Source organism: Semicossyphus pulcher, unplaced genomic scaffold (assembly GCF_022749685.1).
Source record: "Semicossyphus pulcher isolate SPU_LCO1_2020_fin unplaced genomic scaffold, fSemPul1.0.p SCAF_12, whole genome shotgun sequence".
NCBI classification, from domain to species: Eukaryota; Metazoa; Chordata; class Actinopteri; order Labriformes; family Labridae; genus Semicossyphus; species Semicossyphus pulcher.
Window position 1 is genome coordinate 20,279,435 of NW_027211626.1, and position 23,651 is coordinate 20,303,085.

Sequence of the window (23,651 nt, forward strand, 5' to 3'; positions counted from 1 at the left end):
TCAGAGAGTTCTTGTTGAATATAAGCATTACATTTCTGTGTGTGTGTGTGTGTGTGTGTGTGTGTGTGTGCGTTAAATCTACTGATCATTAAGTCCGTCCTGCTCCCGTCTCGGTTATTCTAATTTCCCCCGCGTGGTCCCTCAAGCAGAACATGAGACTGAGAAAGAGAGGACTCGAGTCAAGGAGCTCTCTCACCTGTTTCTCTCTCCGCTGCGCAGCCATAATTACCTTCTCAGGTAATCAGAGGGACACAGCCACACTCTCACTGCATGAACAGACCCTCTGTTACAACCAAGCAGGCTGAAACTCGTGTAGGTTTACTAAAGTATTATTTGGTTTATGAACTGATGAAAATATCTTTAAATTGCAACTAAAAAGAAAAAGACGACTGTGAACGCCTTGAAGGTGATGTGTTAGAAGCAGAAGAAATGGGCAAGCGTGAGGATGTGAGCGACTTTGACAAGGGCCAAATCGTGATAGGTAGACGACTGGGTCAGTGCATCTCTAACACTGCAGCTCTTGTGGGGTGTTCCTGGGCTGCAGCGGTCAGAACCTACCAAAAGTGGTCCAAGGATGAAAACCTGTGAACCGGAGACAGGTTCATGGGCGACCAATGCTCATTGATGTGCGTGGGGGAGCCAAGGCTGGTGCGTGTGGTCCAATCCAAGAGAAGAGCTTCTGTAGCTCAAACTGCTGAAAAGGTTAATGCTGGTTCTGATAGAAAGGTGTCAGAACACACAGAGCATCGCAGTTTGTTGCTTATGGGGCTACAGCTGCAGGCCTGTCAGGGTGCCCATGCTGACCCCTGCTCCATGCAGAAAGCGTCAAAAGAGAAGAGCATCAAAACTGGACCACAGGGCAATGGAAGAAGGTGGCCTGGTCTGATGCATCACGTTTTCTTTTACATCATGTGGATGGCCGCAGGATGCACTTTGGGAAGAAGGCAAGCCGCCTGTTGGTTGTCTGATGGTTTTGAGGAACACGACGAGATCAAGGTGTTGACTTGGAATCCAAATTCCCCAGATCTCAATCCAATCGAGCATCTGTGGGATGTGCTGGACAAACAAGTCCGATCCATGGAGGCCCCACCTCGCAGTTTACAGGACTTAAAGGATCTGCTGCTAATGTCTTGGTGCCAGATACCTCAGCACACCTTCAGAGGTCTAGTGGAGTCCATGCCTTGAAGGGTCAGGGCTGTTTTGGTGGCAAAAGACCTACACTATATTAGGCAGGTGGTCATAATGTTATGGCTGATGACTGTTATCATCTATTGGTAAGAAGGGATGAGTCATATTTACATCACAGTGATGATGCCTCGCGGCTGTAGTAGTAATAATGTGAGTAAAGCAGGTGATGTATAAAACGGAAGCAGGTCTGCAACAGGTGGTTGGGGTGTTGGACGGGTCGAGCAAACATGACTGTCACCCAAGGGACGGGTTCATGTCCCATTTGAGACAAAAAGTCAGGGTGAGTTATTTAATCTCACGTAAGGTTTGTGTCCTATGAAACCTGACGTCAATCTGTACACTCGTCTACGTCCCAACCGTTGGCCCTTTTGGTTTAAATAAGAGTGCAAACCGTCTCGTCTCTCTGTTAAAGCCCTCAGTGGAGTCTTTTTCCGCCATATTAAACCGTTCACACATGTTCGATTAAGAACCATTAATTTGCCAAACTGCATTCCCACTTAAACCATCAGAGGGTTTTTAAATCACGGCCAATTACCCCGCTACCACAGCACTCTGCCTGCATTACTGAAGCGATCACTCAGACAGAGAGAGGCCACGTCCCATTACAGTCAAGAGGGAGTGAAGTGCAGTGATCTGACCTGAGTGTTCAGTGAGGGGGCAGAAGAGGGCATGACCTTATTTAAACTTAGTTTAGGTAACATTTTAAGCAGGACATGACTGGTCATGTGGCTCATTGGTTTGATATTTAAGATACAATCAGAAGTTCAGTTTCACACCGGCTCTGAACTGCAACTGAAATGTTCAACCTCAGCCAACGAGGATGACCCGATTAACCATGAATACGACTCTTTTTTTAATAATACAAATATAAGCACAAGTACATTTTTATGAAAAAGACAGAAGGAGGTCAAACAATGTGTCCCTCTGATCTTCTCATTACAGTTCATCACTGTTCTGTGATGAACAGGGTGGAACAGTTTCTCATTTAGTTTCTCAAGTTAAAACTTCCTAAAAGGCCTGAAGCTCTGAAGTTCTGCTTTGGGACCTTCTTGGCCAAACGCGACCCGACCTAGTTCCGACCCAACTGCTGGAAGCATTGTGCATTTTTTGGATTAAACAAGCTCCCTTAGCCAACTGCGCTGTATACCAGGCACACACCGGCTCCAGTTTGGATAGGCTGTTATTTTCATTCAATTTATTTTTGACATTCTGATAGATGTTTAAACCGTTACACTTAATGCAAATGTATTTTTGTTTACAATACAAATGTGATCACCAAGATTGTGGTGTTCATTTCAGTTTTTTAAGTGTGCGCACAGTTAACTGGCTGTTTGCACTTTTCGTTGCGGCTGCACTTCTTCTCATCATTCATTTTATTCCTGACGTTGTGATCGCCATTACTACCGAAACATGAATGCACCGCTGTCCGATTCTGCATAAGAAATGCGCTTGTCATTTTGGATGTATTGTGTTGTTGTTGCTGGGCGCTGTCCGGTGCTGCCGGGTGCTGAAGTCTCTCACCCTGACACGTGTAACTTTTTTGTCCTTGCCTTTAGTCATTTGTTTTAAGCTTTTAGCTATTTTGTTGAAAATTCCTTGGCCAAATTCAGTTGTGTCAAGCTTTCTGTCTAATTCTGCCGGTGGTACATTTTAGATCGCTATCCCGTAAAAAAAACAACTCCCTGATCCGCCCACCAACCACACGAGATTTCTGACCAATGAACAGAGTGACAGCTCCCACATGGCTTTTGTCGATATATTTTGGTTCGCTTGAAATTTTGCCGAAGTGAAAATAAACCAAACTAGCAACTCATCCACTGATTCACTGATTCAGACCAAAACAAAAAGACTAGAGGTTTGAAAACGCCCTAAGTGTCTTTAGTGTCTAACACGCACACTGCCTGACACAACAGAGGAATTGGCAGCGTCCACCCACTGTCTGGTAGCATCGTATCTTTAATGTAACCATAGTGTGTTTGCCATATACAACAATCGATCCCTCACCTTTCAATGATGTTGTTTGCAAGTGAAAAGATGCTGAAATTGAGAATTTAAAAAAATGTTTGGCATTGGAGATAAAAAGAGGTACTCTTAAGGACAACTTTAGTTTAGTTAACACATTCTGAACAAAATGATGAAGCCAATGTGTCCAAATAAAGCAATCAAAGTGGTTTAATGTAAATCAAATCTGGGTGCTCTCCAGAGCAGAACTAAATATTTAAAGTTTACCGTTGATTTGCCGTGTTTTCACGTCCAACAGCAGCCTCATCTTACTTACTCAGTGTTACTGCTTGACGTCAAGTACTTACAACATGAAAACCTCAAACCATGAGCAGTCGAACACCGTGTAATTAACTACAAAAAAGAGGAAACAACTGTAAATCAATTAATGGATTCAAACAGTTTTCCACACATGTAAAGAAGTGAAACAGAAAAAGCTTTTCGTTTCATCCACACATGTGAGTGTGAACGAAGCAGCTGTCGTCTCACATGTTCGCATGTTCCTTTCCACCTGCAGTTTTAATGACAGAGGAAAAGAAAAGTACATTAGAGGAGTGCGAAAGAGAAAGCGGGAGTGAGACAGAAGCTGCACTCTGATCAGAGATGCTCTAATTAGAGACAATAATTGTCTCTCTGGCAGTGGCAGAGCGTCTAATATGACGTGTGTGGGTAGTTGTGTGTAAGTGTGTGTGCGCAGGTCCAGGCGGCTGGTTGGGATTCAGAGCTGATGGAGAGAGAGTGGTGCGTTGACTCTTTAACCTCAATGATCTTTTGTCCATTAAATGATTACTCTAATTACTATTTAACCCACTTCTTGGAGTTAGTATATTACATGTATTAAGTTTATTATACTGAACTATGTATTATTAATCAGTGAAGTCAACGCCTGACTGTTTAGATGAGACATTACTGTTTGCTTTCACATGATTTCCCGAACGTGTAAAATAGATGCACAATAAACAACAGATGGGTACTTCTGACCTCCTACTCATGCTGATGTTTAACTTTTAATAAGTACTAAGTCTAGGCTATGCACCTTTGCATCTCGCTGCCGCTGCACGTGTGTGGGAAGTATTTGAAGAGGTATGCGTGCGTGCTTCTGACTTCGCTACGTTCCTGCAGGAGGCCTCTGGAGGAAGCCTGAGGAACACAGATGGTGGACATGGGGAAACAATGGGAAGAAGTTTTACCTTGTTTAGAGGCTCTCTGACGTATGATAAATACAATGTTTCGCCTTAAGGTGGAAATAAAATATGGTTAATATTATGTCCAATGTTTTCCATTTCTTAAGGGGCATTTTCACTCTAACTGTATCTCTATCTGAAACAGGCATATAGTTTAAACACCGCCTGCAATTGTCGCCATGTTCTCTGTGTTTTTGGGCAAAGCTGCAAAATCTCTTCCAGCACCAGCCACTGCGCCACTGTTGGCAGCACCGAACATTAGTGATGCGTTTTATCTGTATAAGAAGAGATAGACTTTTTAGTCTTAACAGGGATGCAAAAAATATATAAATGGATGAGACAGCAGGGTGTGTTCTTCTTTGATGATAAATTTGACCTGGCAGACAAAATATTTCAGAGGAGGAGTCTAATATTCATGGTCATCCTCGGCTGAGTTTGCAAATTTCACTCGCAGCTCGTCTCAGGCATTGAACCGGAAGACCTATGGGCATTTCCAAAGCCGGACCCTCCCCACTCCCACTCCATCGCGTAGTGAACTCCGTCTGACGTCACACTCACAGGTGAACGGAGCACCCTTCGTTTAGATGAAGGGATTAAACAGAGCGGCGAGCTTTGAGACGAACTCCCCTTACTCCAGCAGTGACAGGAAATGTGTGTAACAGTCGTTTCATGTCACAAACAAATACAAATAACAAAACAAATAACGAAAGCTACGTACCAGAGAGACAGAGTCATTAAAATTTAGTTTTTCTTAATTGTAGAGTAAATATATTTTTCAAACTGATGTTAATGAGTTTTTACAGCCGTCCCTGTAGCCTAAATATGAAACACGTTTCACTTGTGTTGTTTCTAGACAAGAAAACACTTCTCCTGAATATAACTTTCACTTTAAGACGCTGACGTCAGTACGTTATTTCATGTTTATCCTAATTAAAGCAGTTCTCGTTTGTACGGGTTATAACATGGAACTTTAATTTACGTCTCTCATCTCATGGCGAACACAACACAGCGTTGCACCTGGTCGGGAAGTCAGCATCGGTGTAGACACGCTGGTGGAGGGTTTAACAACCCACTCCCTCTCCACACTCAGAGGTTTTGGACAGCACTCAATGTGACGGACCCTCCACGCAAGCGCGCAAATGAAGTGGAAGTATGAGGGAGAGGGTGTAGAAAGTGGTTTGGGAAAGGCCCATCAACCTGAAGGTGGTGCATGCTAGTTCAGCTTTGATTTCTAGTCTCCTACTTCACTTGTAATGCAAAGCAGCTACAAAACTATAATAAAAAGAGAGAAAAAAGGCATCTGAGTGCAGAAGACAGGATACATTTTACAAGGCATGTCTGAGTGGTATTTATACAACCAAAGAAATGCAATGAAGCGAGGCAAAAGCTGCCTTTTCTTGCATGCAGCGCACCCTTTTAATGGTGGGAGAACTCAACTTTCTCTGTAGGTACAACACAGATAACAAGATAAACTTTAATTCCCTTTATAAAACACAAAGTTAGGGACATGATTTTTGAATATTTGAATAGTTAATCGCCGCCTGGTTGTAATGCGGTACTACCGCTAGATGGTGGCTGTAGCGCTTATGAAAGCTGTTTGCTAACCGCCATTAAATAACAAAAGAAGGGGAAAGCATTAGTGCCAGGTGTTGGTAAATCTGGTGCAGCGCTGCGAGATGAATGACGGTCGAATAGTTCCAAGTGAATAATGAAAAGTATATTTGCTTGAAATGCCCATCCCTATTTAACAACTTAATTGGACCACACAAACAAGATTCTGTTTAGAGAGGTGCTCAAATAATAAAATGATTTTTTTAAAAATATGACTATATTTACATTTTCCGTCTTTCAAAGGTGCAGAAATGAATAACTTGTAAATGTTTTTACTGTTAAAGGCTTATTATGTAAATGTCCTTCATGTTCTTTCCTTTGTTCCATGTGATAATGTGAACTCATCCTTTCCTCTGCTTCATTTGGAATGACTCAGTCTGAGATGTGATAACGAGTCCGACTCCACATTATTAATAAAACCGTTTTAATTCACTCGCAGCAGTAAAACGATTCACACACAGACTCACCGTGTGTGTTATGCAAACTGCTCTCTCCACAGACGTACCTCATTATTGTTTTGTGTGTGTACAGTCTCTCATTTAATCCCCACAAGCAATTTGGCTTCCTCACGTTCTCTAACAGCAGAGTTCTCTAATATTCAGCTGATATTTGTTCAGGTGTCTGAAATGAAGTTGGGTTCAGCTGAGATTCACTTTAATCTGCTTCCTAAGCAGATCAACATCGCTGCAGCAGCACTGCCTCCACTTCTGGAGGATTTTCCTGCGCGAGCAGCTAATTGAACTGAGATTGTTCTGCACTCGAGGAATAAGCTGCACGTTCACTTTGTTACATTAGATGTTTGTAAAAAGGTTCATTAAGATTTAAAGTAAAATGACAGTTCTGTGTAATGAGTGTAAGTATGCTGAACTGTCTTCTGCATGAAAAGTGAAGAATGTTTACCTCGTAAAATAATTATTAGACTCTAAAAAGGTGGAAGAAGATTTGCTTTTTGGTTTTTAAGGGTTCACTCAGAGTTTGTGCCTGAATTAAACATTTTTAATCGACCATGTCGAAGAAAAAAGGGAATATGCACCAAAACCAGGCTTGAAAGTCGACTGAAAATATGCCGTTTCCTGTGTCAGTGCAGCCATGTTCTTCCTGATGACCACTTGAAATGACTCATAGTCTATTCATAGAAATAATCCAAACCAACGTCACCGCAGTTTTAACCGTCCAAGTCTTAGGCTAAAGCAGATCCGAAATAGCAGCTCTAGCGTCGTGGAAAGAGTATGTACTTAAATACATTTGCTTCAATGGCCTCAATTAAGGTCCGGATATTCTAAGAGGTGCAATTTAAAAAATCACTTTTAAGAAAATCATCAAACCAGAGCAGTTTAATGTGATTTCATGACTTTGAACGATCATCCGTCCATCATCTTAACCACTTATCCTGTTCAGGGTTGCGGGTGGGGGGATGGAGCCTATCCCGGCTGTCATTGGGCGAGAGGCAACCTGGAGTGATCGCCAGTCAATCACAGGGCTGACACATAGAGACAGACAAAGGCTGTGTTCAAAATCACATACTGTACGAGCAGTACGTACTGATTTGGCCAAAATGTAGTATTCAGTATGAAAACACCAAATGTTGTACTGATTTGGAAAAAAGTCTCCAGGATGCATCGGACCAGTCCACCTCGCTTTCTTTGTCCCACGACGTAAAGCACTGAGATGTCACAACCGCAGTTGACACGTTGGATGGCAGCAGCATTCGAGCAGAAGGGGGCGCTTTAGCTAAAAAAAATGGCGGTTTGCTTTTGGTGGGCTATTGTTTACTGGCACTTTCTAAAACTGGAAACTGCCACCTGGCGTAGCATACGGCAAAATATATTTCCATACTACATATTACTGCCAAACTCAGTATGTGGTATGTAGTATATAGTTTATAGTATGCTATTTTGAACACTCCCAACCTTACGCTCACATTCACACCTACAGGCAATTCAGAGTCACCGATTAATCTAACGAGCATGTCTTTGGACTGTGGGAGGAGGCTGGAGTACCCGGTGGGAATCCACTGGTGTGCATTTCCTAGGACAACATACTGAATCATAATTGCCATTGATGACTGAGTACTAGACATGCTAATGAGCATGTTTGCACACTGCATGGTGACCTCTACTATCATTATATAAATTTGCATAAGAATGCGGGAATGTAAAGTTTACAAGTGTTCCAGTTCATCTATCATTTTAAAAGACACACATCCGGTGTAAAATCTCTTCTAAAATGTTTTGTCTTACAGCATTTTCAATGTCAAATATTCAAACTCACACATTTCCATTTGAATGTATTAAATAAGATGTAACTTCTAATTGGTTGATGTATCTGAGTGGTATGCTTGTCTGGTGTTAAATAGGTCCAACCTTGAATCTCCTGTGTGGGAAACATCAGATTTACAAGCTAAAATCAAAGTGGTGTCAAACTTTATGGGGAATATGATGAATGTGGAATTTCCCTTTCCAAATAAACAAACCTAAAAGGATTTGGAGACCACCTGCAGCTAATCTACAATCACATTGAAGTCCAGATTCAACATTTAGAGAAGGTATGTTTTATAGCTGTCATCTATTTAAACTTCATCTGCAGAAGGACCCCTGTGTATTTCTGTGAATGTGTGTGTGTGTGTGTGTGTGTGTGTGTGTGTGTGTGTGTGTGTGTGTGTGTGAGTCCTCACAGTTTATGAAAAGCTTCTTAGAGCAGGATTAGGATCATCATTGTCCACGGGCTTATGATAGGACAAGGATTATGTGAGTACAGAGATATGTTTAGCAACACGTCCCAGAACTCACACACACCCACCGCGGCCCTGTATGCAGGGACGGAGCTGAAAGATTCAGAGCTATACTGCAGCGCAAGATTTTCTATATGTAGAGCCCATGTGAGCTGTGATGACACATGTTTGCTGAATGTTCATATGTGAAAGAAAATATGATGTGTAGTCTGATTTGTGAAGCAACTTAAAGCACTTCAGTTATAACAGCTTATTCAGCTTATTACAACCTATATCTAAGTGTAAAGTAACACACAAAATGTACTTAACTTACATCATTTACTTAACAGTACCCACATACTCAACTTAACTTGTGTTCCTAATGTACTTTTAATGTTTAGTGCCTAAACCTTACAAACTGCGGCCACATCCAAACATACCACCAGCCATAACATTATGGCCTCATATTGTCTAGGTCCCACTTTTGCCACCAAAACCGCCCTGACCCGTCAAGGCATGGACTCCACTAGACCTCTGAAGGTGTGCTGAGGTATCTGGCACCAAGACGTCAGCAGTAGATCCTGTAAGTCCTGTAAGTTGCGAGGTGGGGCCTCCATGGATCGGACTTGTTTGTCCAGCACATCCCACAGATGCTCCATTGGATCGAGATCTGGGGAGTTTGGAGGCCAAGTCAACACCTTGAACTCGTCGTGTTCATCAAACCATTCCTGAACCATGTTTGCAGTGTGGCAGGGCGCATTGTACTGCTGAAAGAGGCCACTGCCATTAGGGAATACTGTTTCCATGAATAGCAGGACCCAAGGTTTCCCAGCAGAACATTGCCCAAAGCATCACAGCTACGCAGCCCCATGCGCAACAAACTGCGATGCTCTGTGTGTTCTGACACCTTTCTATCAGAACCAGCATCAACTTTTTCAGCAATTTCAGCTACAGTAGCTGTTGGACCTTCCTTTGGTAGGTACTGTCCGCTGCAGGCCGGGAACACCCCACAAGAGCTGCAGCTTTGGAGACGCTCTGACCCAGTCGTCTGAACATCACGATTTGTCCCTTGTCAAAGTCGCTCACATCCTCACGCTTGCTTTACTTTTTCCAACACATCAACAATGAGAACAAAATGTTCCCTTGCTGCCTAACATATCCCACCCACTGACAGGTGCCATTGTAACGAGATAATCAATGTTATTCACTTCACCTGTCAGAGGTCATTGTGTTATGGCTGATTGGTGTATATTGTTCCATGTGTTTTTTCAGGTACACTTGTCAGGCGTCTCCAAAGAGTGAATAGTTATCAGTTGATTTTTCTTGAGGCAAAATTGGCACAATATAACTAGATGTTTAAAGAGGATAGGGTTGCTTAAAACCATGATCATCTTATGTTTGATATTCAAAATCTTGAAGGGGTTGCAGTAGTGTTTTATGGAGGTCGTGGTATATGGAAAAGTTATTTCTTTCTACATTTTCAATAGAAAATTTTAGCCTATTAGAAGGAGAAGTGGATGCAAATAAAAAACATTAGCTGGTATGTTAAAGTATGTTTGATTACAGGATCAAACTGCCACATTCAGCAAGAGTTCCTTCTCACTTCCAGCTCTTCAAATACACAGGCTTGGTCAGTGGCCCAACACTTTAAAATGTGTCTACCTAGGCGACCCTCTAGCTTCAGCTCATGATGCTGTCTTCTATCTTACTTTTGGCTGACCACCGGGGTCAGGCCTACACACGGGTCTGTATGTGACTGACTGAGTAACTGAGTGAGTGAGTATGTGAGTGACGGTACTTTCACAGCCGTAGAGAGAGAGAGAGTTGCGACATTGCAATGGCGGATCACGGAGCATATTGGACCTCCACTGATCACGACATTAGTTTTTAACTATTGCTAACTTGACTGTTGAGCACTGCGCATGCTAGAAGGTCAGCTAGAATGTCATATTTTGAAGCACAGGGCCATTGACCACCTGCTGTATTTGTCAATTTTAGAACAGGAATATGTCGTTGGTACATTTTCAACAACAACAGTGATTCTTACAGCCACGGACATACAAGTGCACTACAAGGACAAACAGCCAGTGGAGTAAAGGTCCAGGAGTCAAATCACTGGTTCAGGTGTGGAGTTGTTGTTAATAAAAGCCAGACTACACATTCCCACCTTGAGTCAACATTGGCCATCAGTCACACTGACAGCCACGAGCAGATTTGTAGGATAGCAGCAGAAACAAAGGGATAGAAAAGCAGAGAGAGAGATGGTTGAAGGGAGTAAAAAGGAGGGGAGAGGGGGAGATATATTGTTACGGACGCCTGGCCTGCGGCGCTTCCCGCTAAAAATCCTAAACAGAACAGACAGACAAACACAACCGTATAAAACCATCTCAGCCACCATATGGCTCTGGGGAGATGTCCTTGCTCTGTCCCTCACAACCTCCCTCCCTCTCTCTCTCCCCCCTTTCTGCGTGTCTCTATTCCTCCCTCCACAACCAGACCCCCTGTTACTCTCATTTCAGTGCTTTTGAAGTTTTCTGGTGCTGGTGTGGTGCTGCTCTTTAAACACCGGCACCTTCAAGGCAATGTGGATCAGTGATGGTGACAGCGGTCACCTGGGCCGCGCTGATAGCGGCGAAGTATCATTAACATTTAACGTGTCTCATGTTTGTCAATTCTGGATCCTGTATGAGAAGGTAAACACGGATTTCAAATGAGGAACAGCTTTCATCACTTCGCTACTGTCGCCTGCCTCTTCCATGTTAACAGATGGGACATGAGTCAAATATGAAATCAGAATACACGTCAAATAAAGTTATAGTTAGTTCTTATCATGCTGATTTATGTCCAAGTGTTCATTGTTCTGAGAAGTTTAGTTTTAATTAACGTATTGATCAGAAAATAAGACGACCCCCCATTTTCAAGACTAATTTTTTGAGTAAGACTTTTTCGTGACCAAATTTGTCTTTATAAAGAAAGCAATTTTATTTTATCTTTTACATTAAATTGTCACATTCAAATTAAATAAAATGCCTTTCAAAATTTAAAATCATCATCATTTAAAATCATTAAGCATCAAAGTGAAGTGAGGTCTATTTGTAGAGCAGTCCTGAAACAGCTTGACGACAGCTCTGGTAACGTGCAGACCTGCTCCTGTTTTCAGTAACACGCTCACACATTCTCCTGTCAGTCTCTTGGAAGCAGCTGCTTTGAGGACCACGGTACGGTTACCATCTGTTAGGCCGGACTGTTAATATTTCAAGGCGCCGACGGTGGCCTGTTCTGGCGTTTTCCAGGTTGGGGAGTGCAGGCCCGGTGCAGCGGAGGAGGACGGGGCTCCACGGATAGCCGCGGGGCTACGTGGTGCTACAGTGGCCCGTGATCTTCTGGGGCTCTCCATTGTCGGACATTACACTCGGTGACAACAATTATCTAAAAACTGACATCATTACTCCGCCTCAGTTGTTGGTTAACTTGGCCGACTTTTAAGCCATTTGTTCCGATCACTGTGTCTCTCCATTAACTGCAACATTCTGAAGATATTTTCAGGATGTTATTGAGGCCTGGGATGTCAGAACGCCTTTTATAAAACATTTGCTCGATGTTACATAAAAACAGAGGTAGGACATGCTTACTGCAACAGTCTGAGGATCTTTTCAGGATGTTAGTACGGCCTGAACTATCAGAAGGTGATTTATAAAACGTTGTCCTACTATAAGAAGGAACATTCTGGGAACCAAATAAAAACTTGCCTCTCAAAAAATTACCAGAACATCGCACGTAACAGTCTCAGAACGTTCTTAGAACAAAACATTTCCAGCTGGGGTAGTTGTGAGTGACAGCTCAGACATGTCAGTTATTAACATGTATTAGCCTTAAAAGTCTAGCACCCGAATTAAAGACGATCCCACTTTTTCAGATGTATGTCAAGGGAAAAAATCACGGTCTTATATTCAGACCAATACGGTGGTTATTTGACAAAAAAGGGGGGCTTTTACGCCATGATTGACAGCTCTGTTGACAAATACGGCTCCTGCAGCTGATCCAGAGTAGCAGAGTAGAGGAGGATCGGCGAGAGGAGACGTAACTGAAACAATCACTGCAGTCAAGAACTTTCAATATCTGTGAATATCTGCTTCAGACCAACAAAACTCATAACAGAGTAAAATATTTTCTATGTAATTTGGTGTAGATAAGTTTTCTGTATGTTTGTACAGTAGCGAGTAAGCCAGCTTGTTAATGTGAGTGTAGAGAAGACTCATCTCTGTGGTCTGAGGTCAAAGCACGCAGGCAGCACGGTGGCTTGTAGTGGTGTGTGTGCTTGTGTGCATGAACGTGTGTGTTCCCTGTCTCCCCTCCCTTTGATTTGTTTACACAGCGGCCATCCACAGACACCCAGCCATGCTTGGCCACATTAAACCTCTTCTACTAATCTGCCACCTCGACTAACGCCAGCTAAATGAGGGACACACAATACACACATGCAAGCTGTACAACATCAACACACACAGAGAGAGACACACACATGCACACACAATCGCTTTGGCATTCGCTGGTCTAGACATGCTAATCTCTCCAACTGCAGACTGGAGAGTGTGGCAGCCAAGGACTGGGCGATCAGAGCACAGCATCACCCTGCAGAACTCGAGTAATCTACCAGCAACAGTTGTTGTTTACAGGAAAGGAAAGCTTTTATTTTGAAAATCTAACACGTTGCATCAGCTTTTTTTAATTTTCTTTTCACATCTATGCCCAATATTGTCTAATTGCTGCCTCAATAAAAAGTTCATTTACACCATTTCAACTGTGAATCAATCCTGCGTTGAAGTTAACTTCTTACTCATCATCTAGAAGTTGAAATAAGACAGTAAAAGACCTCAGGAAACCACACACAGCAGCATAATTAGCTCCACAAGCCGACTTATTGGATGCAACACAACGCTGACAACCCCATAACAAACAAAACAGCCTTAAAACCTAAATTTTAATCAAGCTCTTTTCATTATGCTGCATTCTCAGCCTCTTCTTATGCAGAGTGGAGCGTCGTCGAGTCTAATTCCTTAATGAGTGTAGGGGAAAATTGACACAGTATGTTAATTGCCTCATGCAAGAGGAGTGCAAACATCTAATTTAAGAAAATTAATGTGAGAGGGGGAGCTGCTGTAATAAGACAGCAGAGGTCAGGAGGCGCTGTCAGCTCACAGCAATCTTCACACAAATCAGTGTAATGTGCTCACTGAGAGAGAGGAGCCGGTCCGGGCCTTACAAGAGTACCGAAAAAGTCTTTGAGAGAACTCGAGGAAGTGCAGCAACATCTGCCTGTGATGTGAATTAAACGAAAAAGATGCTCCAGAAAGCAGATAAATAAACAACATGAGAGAAGCTAAGTTTTATAGAGAGGCAGATGGACGGGAAGCGCAGAGAGGTTTTAGTGTTTATCATCTGTGAGGCAGTGAAACAGAAGAACACGGGAGCCATTGGGATGTTTCTCTTGGAATCAAACGAGTCAGTGTTAATATCGCTCGTATTTTGTCTTTACAATTCTCCGTCAAAAAAACATGCTAAATTGATTGATGTATTTAATACTGCCAGCCTTTTTCATTGCGACATCATTGATGGGTGTGGCTACACATGAGACAATATGAACTCTTGACCGCGGCCAACCGCAGCAGGCTGTTCTCGTGCCCTGTTCGTACTTAAATTTATGGAAGGTAATTCACAACATTTCATCATTGTGAGCCAATAAGGAAGTCTGTCAAGGTCGTACGGTGGCTGATAAGGGTAGAACCGGGCTGCAAATTCAGAAACTACATGCAAAGGTCCAAAAGAAATGCAACGACAAAAACGTGCTGCAAATAAAAAAAAAAAAAACGTGCTGCAAACAAATGCATTAAGATTAGACGGGCTGCAAATACAGATAGCACATGCTAAAGAAAAACGCTGCAAATCCAGTCATCACACAGAAGTGCTCCAGGCCTGTAGGAAGCGCTCAGTACAACAGGTTTACTATTGATGGGAGAGAGAGGGGGGACGGGACTGTGAATTTATTCATTATCAGACCTTGTAACGTTAGACGCTGCTGGAGTGTCACTGGGACTTTTTACACCACCAGTTCAAGGCGGGATTATTACGCCTCTGTTACATTTCATCTTCTATGTAGAACGCACGGAGGCAGAATCTCCGCAGAGCCGGCAGGGCGGAACAGCGCAGTGTGGGTGTATTTGAGGCACGCGCTGTTTGTTTTGCTTCCGCAAACGCTGGAACGCTATATAGAAACACACACTGGGGCAGCTTTACGCAGGTGTTGCGTGGTCCAATGTAGAACGACAAAGGTTGCATAAGGAAGGAGCTTCGTGAGGCGGAACCGCAGTGTTAAAAAGGCTTCTGTTGGCCATGCACCACCGACTGCTGTGCAAAAACACAACTTGATAACAGTTAGCGGCACTTTATGATGACTCTGCCCCGGCCACCGTACTTAAGCGTCTACATTAGAAGCAGAACACTTTCAACTAAGTCCATGTTAACCCATAAGCTGCAAAGCTTGATAAAGCTGCTCCAGCCATCCTGCATGCTAGAAGTCTGGGGATGTTGTAGAAAGCACAAAATAGTCTGCTTGGTCTTGTGGTCAGTGTGGATGGGTAAAACAATGCAGGACTTTGACCTCTGAGATCGGGTTGGAATCTCGTGGGAACAAAAAGCCCACAACATGATGTGTGTCCTCAACGTGACCGAGTTTGTGTGTCTTAATCAAACCTCAAAGGCTGTTTCCTGTGTGCCACATGTTAGAAAGACAGAAAACTGACTTTAAAGAGGCTCTGAGGGCATCTTCAAACAGATGTGGAACACACGCTACTTTGAGCATCTGTATGATACGCCAAAGGGGGGCAATTACACCAAGAGAACAACACCGCATTACCTTTTTCAAAGTATCATGTGAACCGTTTTGTGAGGATATGTTGACCAGAAGGTGGTCAGAGATGAAGCAGGCTTTAAACTTGTTACTGTACCTTTAAGGTTTAGGACCGTAGGCTCTGTGGGTATACCGTACCTTTAATATGCACACACGGTTATAAAACAAGGCTCTGCTTTGCTAAGGATAGAAAAAGTTGCGTTATGAGTTTTATTAGTTAATTGATACGACAGATTCAAGGTAGAAGAGAAGAGAATGATGAAAAATGTATCTAAGTCAGAGTCAACAGGGAGGAGAGGACCTCAATCTTGTCCTTCTGGCACGCTGTCTTTCTAGCTTTTCATTTGTCTTTTGACTTATTTATTCAGCTCAGAGGCACTATATCAGCTGTGGTGGGTTTCAAAATACACACACACACACACACACACACGCACACACACACACACCCCACACACCCACAGTCTTCAGAGAGGCAACCCTATTAGGCAAAACCAGAGACGTCTTGCGCAGCCCGTCTCTGCGCATCAGCATTAGAATTTCAAAGTAGCTCTTGATTGTTTGATCTCATATCCAAAACTGATTGTTAGTTATAAAAAGGAGTATGAGAAAAAGCAATTAACATAGAGCTGTGCTTCTATTAATACCCAGTTTTCTCTGTGGTCTTGTGGCTGGTTGTGATCCATAATTAACAGTGAAGAGATCCCATTTTCACCTTCTGCTGTGGTTCCCCACTAGAGCAGCTCTCTGGAGACAGAGCGGAGCGAGAGCAGCCAACAGATGATGCCTCCCTCACACACTGCAGGGAAACGAGAAAGAGCTACTTCATTTTCTAATATTAAAACCAGATAGACACTTAAAGAAATCGTGGCATGCCAGCACAAAAATTACTTTTATTTTTAGTTGAAGGCAGCTGTAACAGATGATAAACCCTGATGACTTGAACGGGTGGATCGCATCATGAAGCTGTGCTGCACATCCGTCGTCTCCGTCTTAAAGAGACAGAACCTTTTTATTACGAGACTTTGTCTCTGAATAGTGAAACAAACCACCTCTCTTAATTGTTTTAGCCTTTTTTTTAAAAACACAGCTGCAGTCGCATCTATTTTGCCAAACTATAAAGAGCATAAATGCAGTGTACTTGGAAAAAACACGAGCGTGGAGCCTGCTTACAGATCTCTAAATCTGACCCGATCACCACACAAGACTGGAACTCATACAACTACACCAAAGTTCTGTCAGAGAAAAAATGACATCAACCGGAAGAATAAGTTGCTCACTGATATGATAGGTTACAGCAAAATAATCCCACCCTTCAAACTGAACAGATCTTACTCAAATCACTCATTGTCAGATTAAATGATTAAATACAGCTGCTTTCAGTCTTAAAGGATAAGCCAGTTCAAGGATGCAGCCCCCGGCTAAAAGCAGAGTCTGCAGAGCCGCCATCACTGGCAGTTAAACCGTGTTAAAATTGGAATAAAAGTTAAAACTAATATGATCAAGTTTAGTTGTATTTTAGTCTAATTTTACTAAGTAAACAATGAATTAAAAAACAATAAAATTAATCCTTATTAAGCGGCTCTCTGCTCTGTCCCACTAATCAGTCAGACACAGGTAGTGAATCAGCTACATTTTAACAATAAAATATGCTGCACTGACTCATAATAACATCACAAACATTTAATAGCATAGCTCACAGTAAAACCACAAAGCTCATGAAAAAAAAGAAAAATGACCAAAACAACAAGGTTTGAGGTCGGTAACTGGGTTTGCGAGATGCTTGCTTCTGAAAGTTTTCTGTGGGCATTAAAGCCATTAGAGGATGGAGCAAAGCTGTGACGTAGGTATGAGGTCCTAGATATGTGCCCTGTGGAACACCAGTCAGAGGAGTGAACTATTTTTGTCCTCCCCATTACACTGGCGTGGCCATAAAAGCAGCAGAAGCACCTGAAAGAGCTCAAAAAACTAAGATTTAGAAAAGATTTACAATATTTAACTACATAAAGATCTGATATCACAGCAATTGTACAATTTGTTTCATCTAGGAAGTCTTTTCATAACAGAAGAAAAAATACAATTCATTGTGCAGCTCCATTCGGAGCACAAGAAACAAGCAGCACACAGAAGTCTCACAAACACACTGATCAGTAATAACAGCTCCTGTATATTGCAATAACAATAACAATATATTAGGTAAATCTGGCTGTATTGACCGTCTCTCTCCCGAGCGCCCGAGGCACCTGACAACTGCAGTTTATCTCCATAACAATCAGGCCAACACTAAATACATCAACACAAGGAGATGATAAAAACGCAGCATTCAGCTCCATTGATTAGCATTGTTAATTTCTCGCTCGGCGGTGCAGGGTAAGTGAAGCTGCGGCGTGTTGGAGAGTCTGCAGAGTTCTGTGATAGGACTGCAAAGAAAATAAACTGTTTTTATCTCTGCATGTGTCTCTGACTCCCTCCCTGTATGCCTTGTATCATAAATGGGACAGTGGTGAAGAGAGGTCAGAGTAAACGATAAGCTGCAGTGGCTTTATCGTCCAAATGCAAATAACAAAAAATGGAAAGATATTTTAGATGATTTTCAAGAATGATATGATTTGTTCATCCTTGTGGTCTTTTTGCGATGAATGGACCGAATCCATCCACATTATGGCCTTTATGCTGGAGCCACCATTTCAGCCTTTGGTTCATCCTGGAAAGTAAAACAGCGGCGTCCAAGAGCCACACCAACAGCCTGCTATAAGATGAGGGAGAGCTGATTCCGCTTCATGAAATTACACTGTAAAATATAAAAGTTGATCTTACGCCAAAAATATTGGAAAGTGACAAAATAGTTGCCATAAAATAGGTAAGTAAATATAACGTAGGCTTATCAGTCTAACCTGTAACTGACCAATAACTTATTTTTACGTAGCCCATTTTTTTATGGCAATAACTAGATTTTTTTTCCTCATAAGCCAGCTTAATCATTTCAAAGGATAGTTTATTGTGTTATGTTCTAAAATGCGCGGCTGTAGTAAACTTAGTTATTAACTTAATTCTAGGTGAGGATGTCCAAAGCCAGGACGCGGCTGATACTGAAGGTGAGCCTGCACCATTTTGAGCAGCTTTTTGGCCCACACTTTCAGAGTGGGAGGAAAACGGGACACTATTTCACTACGTAATTTTGCTGTGTATGTTTGTCATGTACATGTCTTATAATTTTATATTTGTGTTTATAGGACCCCCTTGAAAATGAGATGCTGCATCTCAAGGGGCTATCATTTGAATAAATTGAAATGTCTTGTGGTTTTATTCATGACGTCATCAGCGTCTAGTCAGCGTCGACTTTAATCACAACTGTCGACTTTTAAAAGTCATTCAACCCCTAATAAAATAAGGAGTCAAATGAGCGCAATTTTGCGGTGAACCAATGACAGGCCTGGTTTTATATATTTACACATATTTAAGAACTGTTGTCATCCTGCAGTGTGGTGCTCCAGCAAAGCACACCTACAAGAGAAGCTAAATGAAGCTAGCTTGATTTTGCTGGTTAACTCTTCTCTCGATCTTGTCTGAAGTGGAAACAATTATCAGCTTTTTTTTCAACTTAGTCGAGTCGGAGGGTCATTTTCTTTCTGTTACAGTTATGTTTCTAAGGTGTAGAGGGCGATAGATAAAATACTATAGCATTCTGTTATGCAGACTTAGCTCAAGCTAAATGAGTTGCGGAGGGGTAGGCCGGGGTTTAAAGGAAGATACTGTGAGCGATGTTGTATAAATGTTAATTGACATTAAAAATATTCTTCTGAACGATAAAATATCAGTAAAAATAAATAATTTGAAAGCTACATTCTTTCCCTTCCTCTACTACTTCCTACATTTGTGTCATCTTGTTCCACAACCAGAAGCTAAGACTATGCAGCTACAGCAGAGGTTGTTTGATATAAACATCACTATAAGACAGAATGACACTTTGTTCAAGGACTATCTTGTTAATAAAGTTTGCATTGTGGTTCACTTGTTACAGCAGTTGGTATCAGTGATGATATTTAACAGCTAGTTAAAGGACAAATCCAGGAAGAGTTTCCTGTATTGTAACAACTGGCTGGTAAAGAAAATGAACATTTTGAAATGTCACGGTGTGTCTCCACGGTTGGCTGAGTACCATAACGCCGCAAAATCTATCAAATGTTTTCTCTTCTTTTTAAATCCAGCTGCCCTAAAGCGACTCTGAGGGGCTCCACTCTGAGGGGCTCCACATGCCATTCTAAATCAATTAATTATGTGATGAAAAAAAGGAGCTGATTTCATTTCAAATAGGACATTAACTGTGGATGACGATGGGAAGAAAGCCAGAGTTCCTACAGTGTTGATTTCTCCCTGGAAGGCAAAGCGTTCCATTTATTAGATCCTCTGTTATCAAAAGGAGGAGATGGTAAAATAAAATAAAAAACAAGCCCTCAGGGCGAATGAGGGAGAGACTGACAGAGAGCAGGAGAAATAGCAGGAAGCCTGGGTAAATAAACCAACAGTGCAGTAAATGCAGCATTGCGGCTCTGCTGTGATATGAGCCCGGCTCTCATAAATAATGGAGGTGAGTGTCGGCCGGCCTGCCAGCAGCCGCTACACTGCTCCTCGCACTGTGAAAACAAGGCTAAACAAACAGCTGCTAGCCGGGGCGCGGGGCACAGCACAGCACAGCACAGGTATCATTTACTCCACATGGACCCAGAACATACAGAGAGCCGCATACAAAAATGTACAGATGAAAAAGAGGATGCAAACTTGACCAGAAGCAGTTGGATCGAAGTTTATATGACCTTTATATAAGAATCATTATTCTGTTTTTGTGGTTTTGTTTTGATCTTTATTTAAGCATTTTTCAGCCATATGTGGACGGCACATCAAAAAGCAAACTCTTATAGTATCACCTCAAGCCTGTTTTACTCCACATCCACAGATGTGCGAGGATCTGCTGAAGTTGAAGATGCAGGCTCAGCGGGACATCACTTGCGTCCAATTTTTCTGTTAAGTAGCATTGTGGCTGCCACTAAGCTACAATACATGCACAAAATCCTGTGAACGCAAATGTGATGCATGTGTGGAAAGCGTCCTCCAGTATTAAACAGCACTACAACGGGTATGTGGTGTCCAGAACACGTCCTCAGTGGAGTATAACCTTAACTTCAGAGGGTTTATATGGAAAATGTGTCAGCAAACAGTTTCCTATCAACACAATAAGCTCATGTTATAATCACTTTGAGCAACTCTTTTCACAAACACGTAGTCATTTGATCCACTGTAATATAAAAAGATCCATTATAGCAGTGTTTGGTTGGCTAGAATCTACAACTTTGTGTTCCTTTGAATTTTTATTCAGGGCAAAATACTAGCAATTTATTTGATCACTTTGATTGATTAACGAGATGAGTTTAAAACCTAGTATGTGGCTGACCGCATCAGGTCAATGTGCGCTAATGTGGGCAATGTGTTACTGACCTTATGAGACCGACAACAACGTGTTTGAAAGCAGGTGTACGCTGCGGACGAGATGCAGAGGAGCAGCCCCGCCGACTCCCCCAACAAAGTATCCTGAGCCGTATAGACAGAGAGTCGCGTCAGTGGAGGTCCAATATGCTCCATGATCGCAACTCTTTCTCTCTATGGCTCTGACAGTACTGTCACTCAGTCAGTCAGTAAGTCAGTCACATACAGACTTGTGTGTAGGGCTGACCCCAGCAGTCAACCAAAAAACTGTAGAAAAAACTATAAAATATTGTATGTCTGATACCAAACCCTGTGTTACAGTTGAGTACAATATGAATAACTTGTAACCAGGGCTGGCCATTCTGGTGCCTGAGGAGGGTTTGAGATTTGGCGTCCCACACGGCAAATAGTAGAATATTAGTGTTTTCTGCCACACAATATCTTTTTTTTTGGTAGATATTGCAACATAAGTTTTGCAACACAATTATCCAGAAGAGACCTGGTTATATAATTTGATGTTACAGTAAAGATCAAGCTTGAAGTGGCCCTGCCTATAGAGTCAAAAATCTTAACACAACCAAGAAACCAAGTAATCCACTCTATCTGCATTCTGGACGCTTTAAAGTATAAATATATGATATAAAAAAAACAAATCAAGCTGTACCTGTTAAAGTGTAAATGTAACATAACATGTCACCAGTACTGAATGCTATAGTAGTGTGCATATGAAAGCAGCAGCATTTTGTTTATAAAGGCTGAATTGCAGTGAAGGCAGGAGGGGGACTATAAGTGTATTTAAGCACAATAGATCCCTACAGAGCGCAGTGTGGATTACACCAATAAAAACAGACTAATATCATCGCTGCTCATAAGAAACAATGATTCCTCCCTGATGACTCGAACACAAAACACTGACAAAAGCATGAAAGCATTAAACAAGTGAGAAAGAGAGCCTGGGTTATTGCTGAGAAGAGAAAACGCAGAGCTGGTGAATGGACTTGTTGTGTGTGTATGGGAGGGGTCAGGACGAGATATGAGATGATGCGGCAGCTGTGAAAGCTTTAAGTGATATATCACTCCATTCCACTTCGTTTAGCATCACTTCGTCTGAGTTAATTGGTTCATGAGGAGCACTAATTAAGGGGGATGGCCTTGTTTATCGTCACGACGACGCTCGTTAAGCTGAGAGGGTTCTTTTTTTTTTTCTTTTAGGACGGGTGACATTAACCCACCCTTCACAACTGAGGGATGCATCAGTGTATGTTTGCTTTAGTCTTGGATGTGGCAGCTGCATTTAAAGCTCGTGTGTAGCAGAGCGAGGTGCGCGCACAGCTCGACAACACTCCGCTTGCGCTGTAAACAAATGTGTGCAAACATTGTGCACACATTTCACACATTGACACACATCATGATTCACAAACAGAACCATACGCATGGTGATGCGTCCTACCTCTCTCCGTCGCGAGGCCCAGCAGGTCTGTTTGATTTTCCAAACCACGGCGGCCACCAGTAACAGAGACAGGAAGCAGCTGGAGAGAGAGCGGGAAACAGGGTCAATCAAAAATCAATAACTCAGAAGTTTTATAGATAAGAAGAGTTACATATTGTTCCATCATTTCAGCTATGCACAGATGGAGATAAACAAAATATAATAAAAAGATAAATACTCCCAACTGATCGACCCCTCCCTCACCTTGACATTACACACAGAGACCACCCGCCATATTGCCCTGCATAAAGACACCATATTGAGGTTTATCTTCTTCCAATGTGAAATCATGTTTATTCTTCAGATACCGTAAATTCTCAAATAGTGGGCGGGGCCTTTATTTACCTCAGCTGCAGAGGGTACCAGGCTTTTATATGAAGCAGGCTTTTGTTAGAGACAGGCCGTTATTTCTAACTCCCTCTGTACATGTGGTCATATTTTAGTATGAAGCCTCATTGTTTCATGATCTGCTCTGTTTACTTTTTCCAGTACCTGCTTCTTTTCGGATCAATATTAAAACTCTAAGCTAGATCTAAAATTCAGCTTGAGATAAATTCCCTTGACGCTGTGTCACGAAAGCCGTTCAGCGTCCAGATTTCCCGACTTCCTCGAATGCATCAGAAATGATCCATCCGACCTCCGTTCAACAAACGAGCATTTTAAAAGTAGTTCTCTTCTTCTCTTAAGGACAGACCTGACAAAGCTTCATTTTTACTTTTTGCTAATCTGCATCATAACGTAGTAACTTCGACAAAGGTAAGACCTGTTAATTAAAGAAAATCACAAGAAAAACAGGTTATTTTTCTGTAACAATGCAGCACGCAGAAAATGAAGTCCTGACTGGAAGTTTATCGCTTATCGCTTATCACAAATTAAAGCACCTGTGAGATTAGACTAGTTAACCTCAGAGGTCTGCTGGTCGGTGAATGTGGGTTAAAGATGATGAAGTTTAACTTGTAGAATTAAGCTGAAATTGACTTATCAGCTAGAGAGAAGAGGTGAGTGGAGTAACTACAGAAACTCCAAGTCCACTTGTTGTTGTACTGTTATGTCAAAGAGTGTAGCTTCTTTCCTCGCAAGCAA

General features: G+C 42.2%; 1 protein-coding gene across 1 annotated transcript in view; it reads right to left on the reverse strand.

Moving 5' to 3' along the window:
* atrnl1a (attractin-like 1a) overlaps positions 1 to 23,651 on the reverse strand; it is a 312,150-nt gene that overhangs the window by 97,987 nt on the left and 190,512 nt on the right. Inside the window, exon 27 of the mRNA XM_069659074.1 lies at positions 22,530 to 22,608. Within this exon, the coding sequence (XP_069515175.1) occupies positions 22,530 to 22,608 (79 nt within the window). The remainder of the gene's footprint in view (positions 1 to 22,529; positions 22,609 to 23,651) is intronic.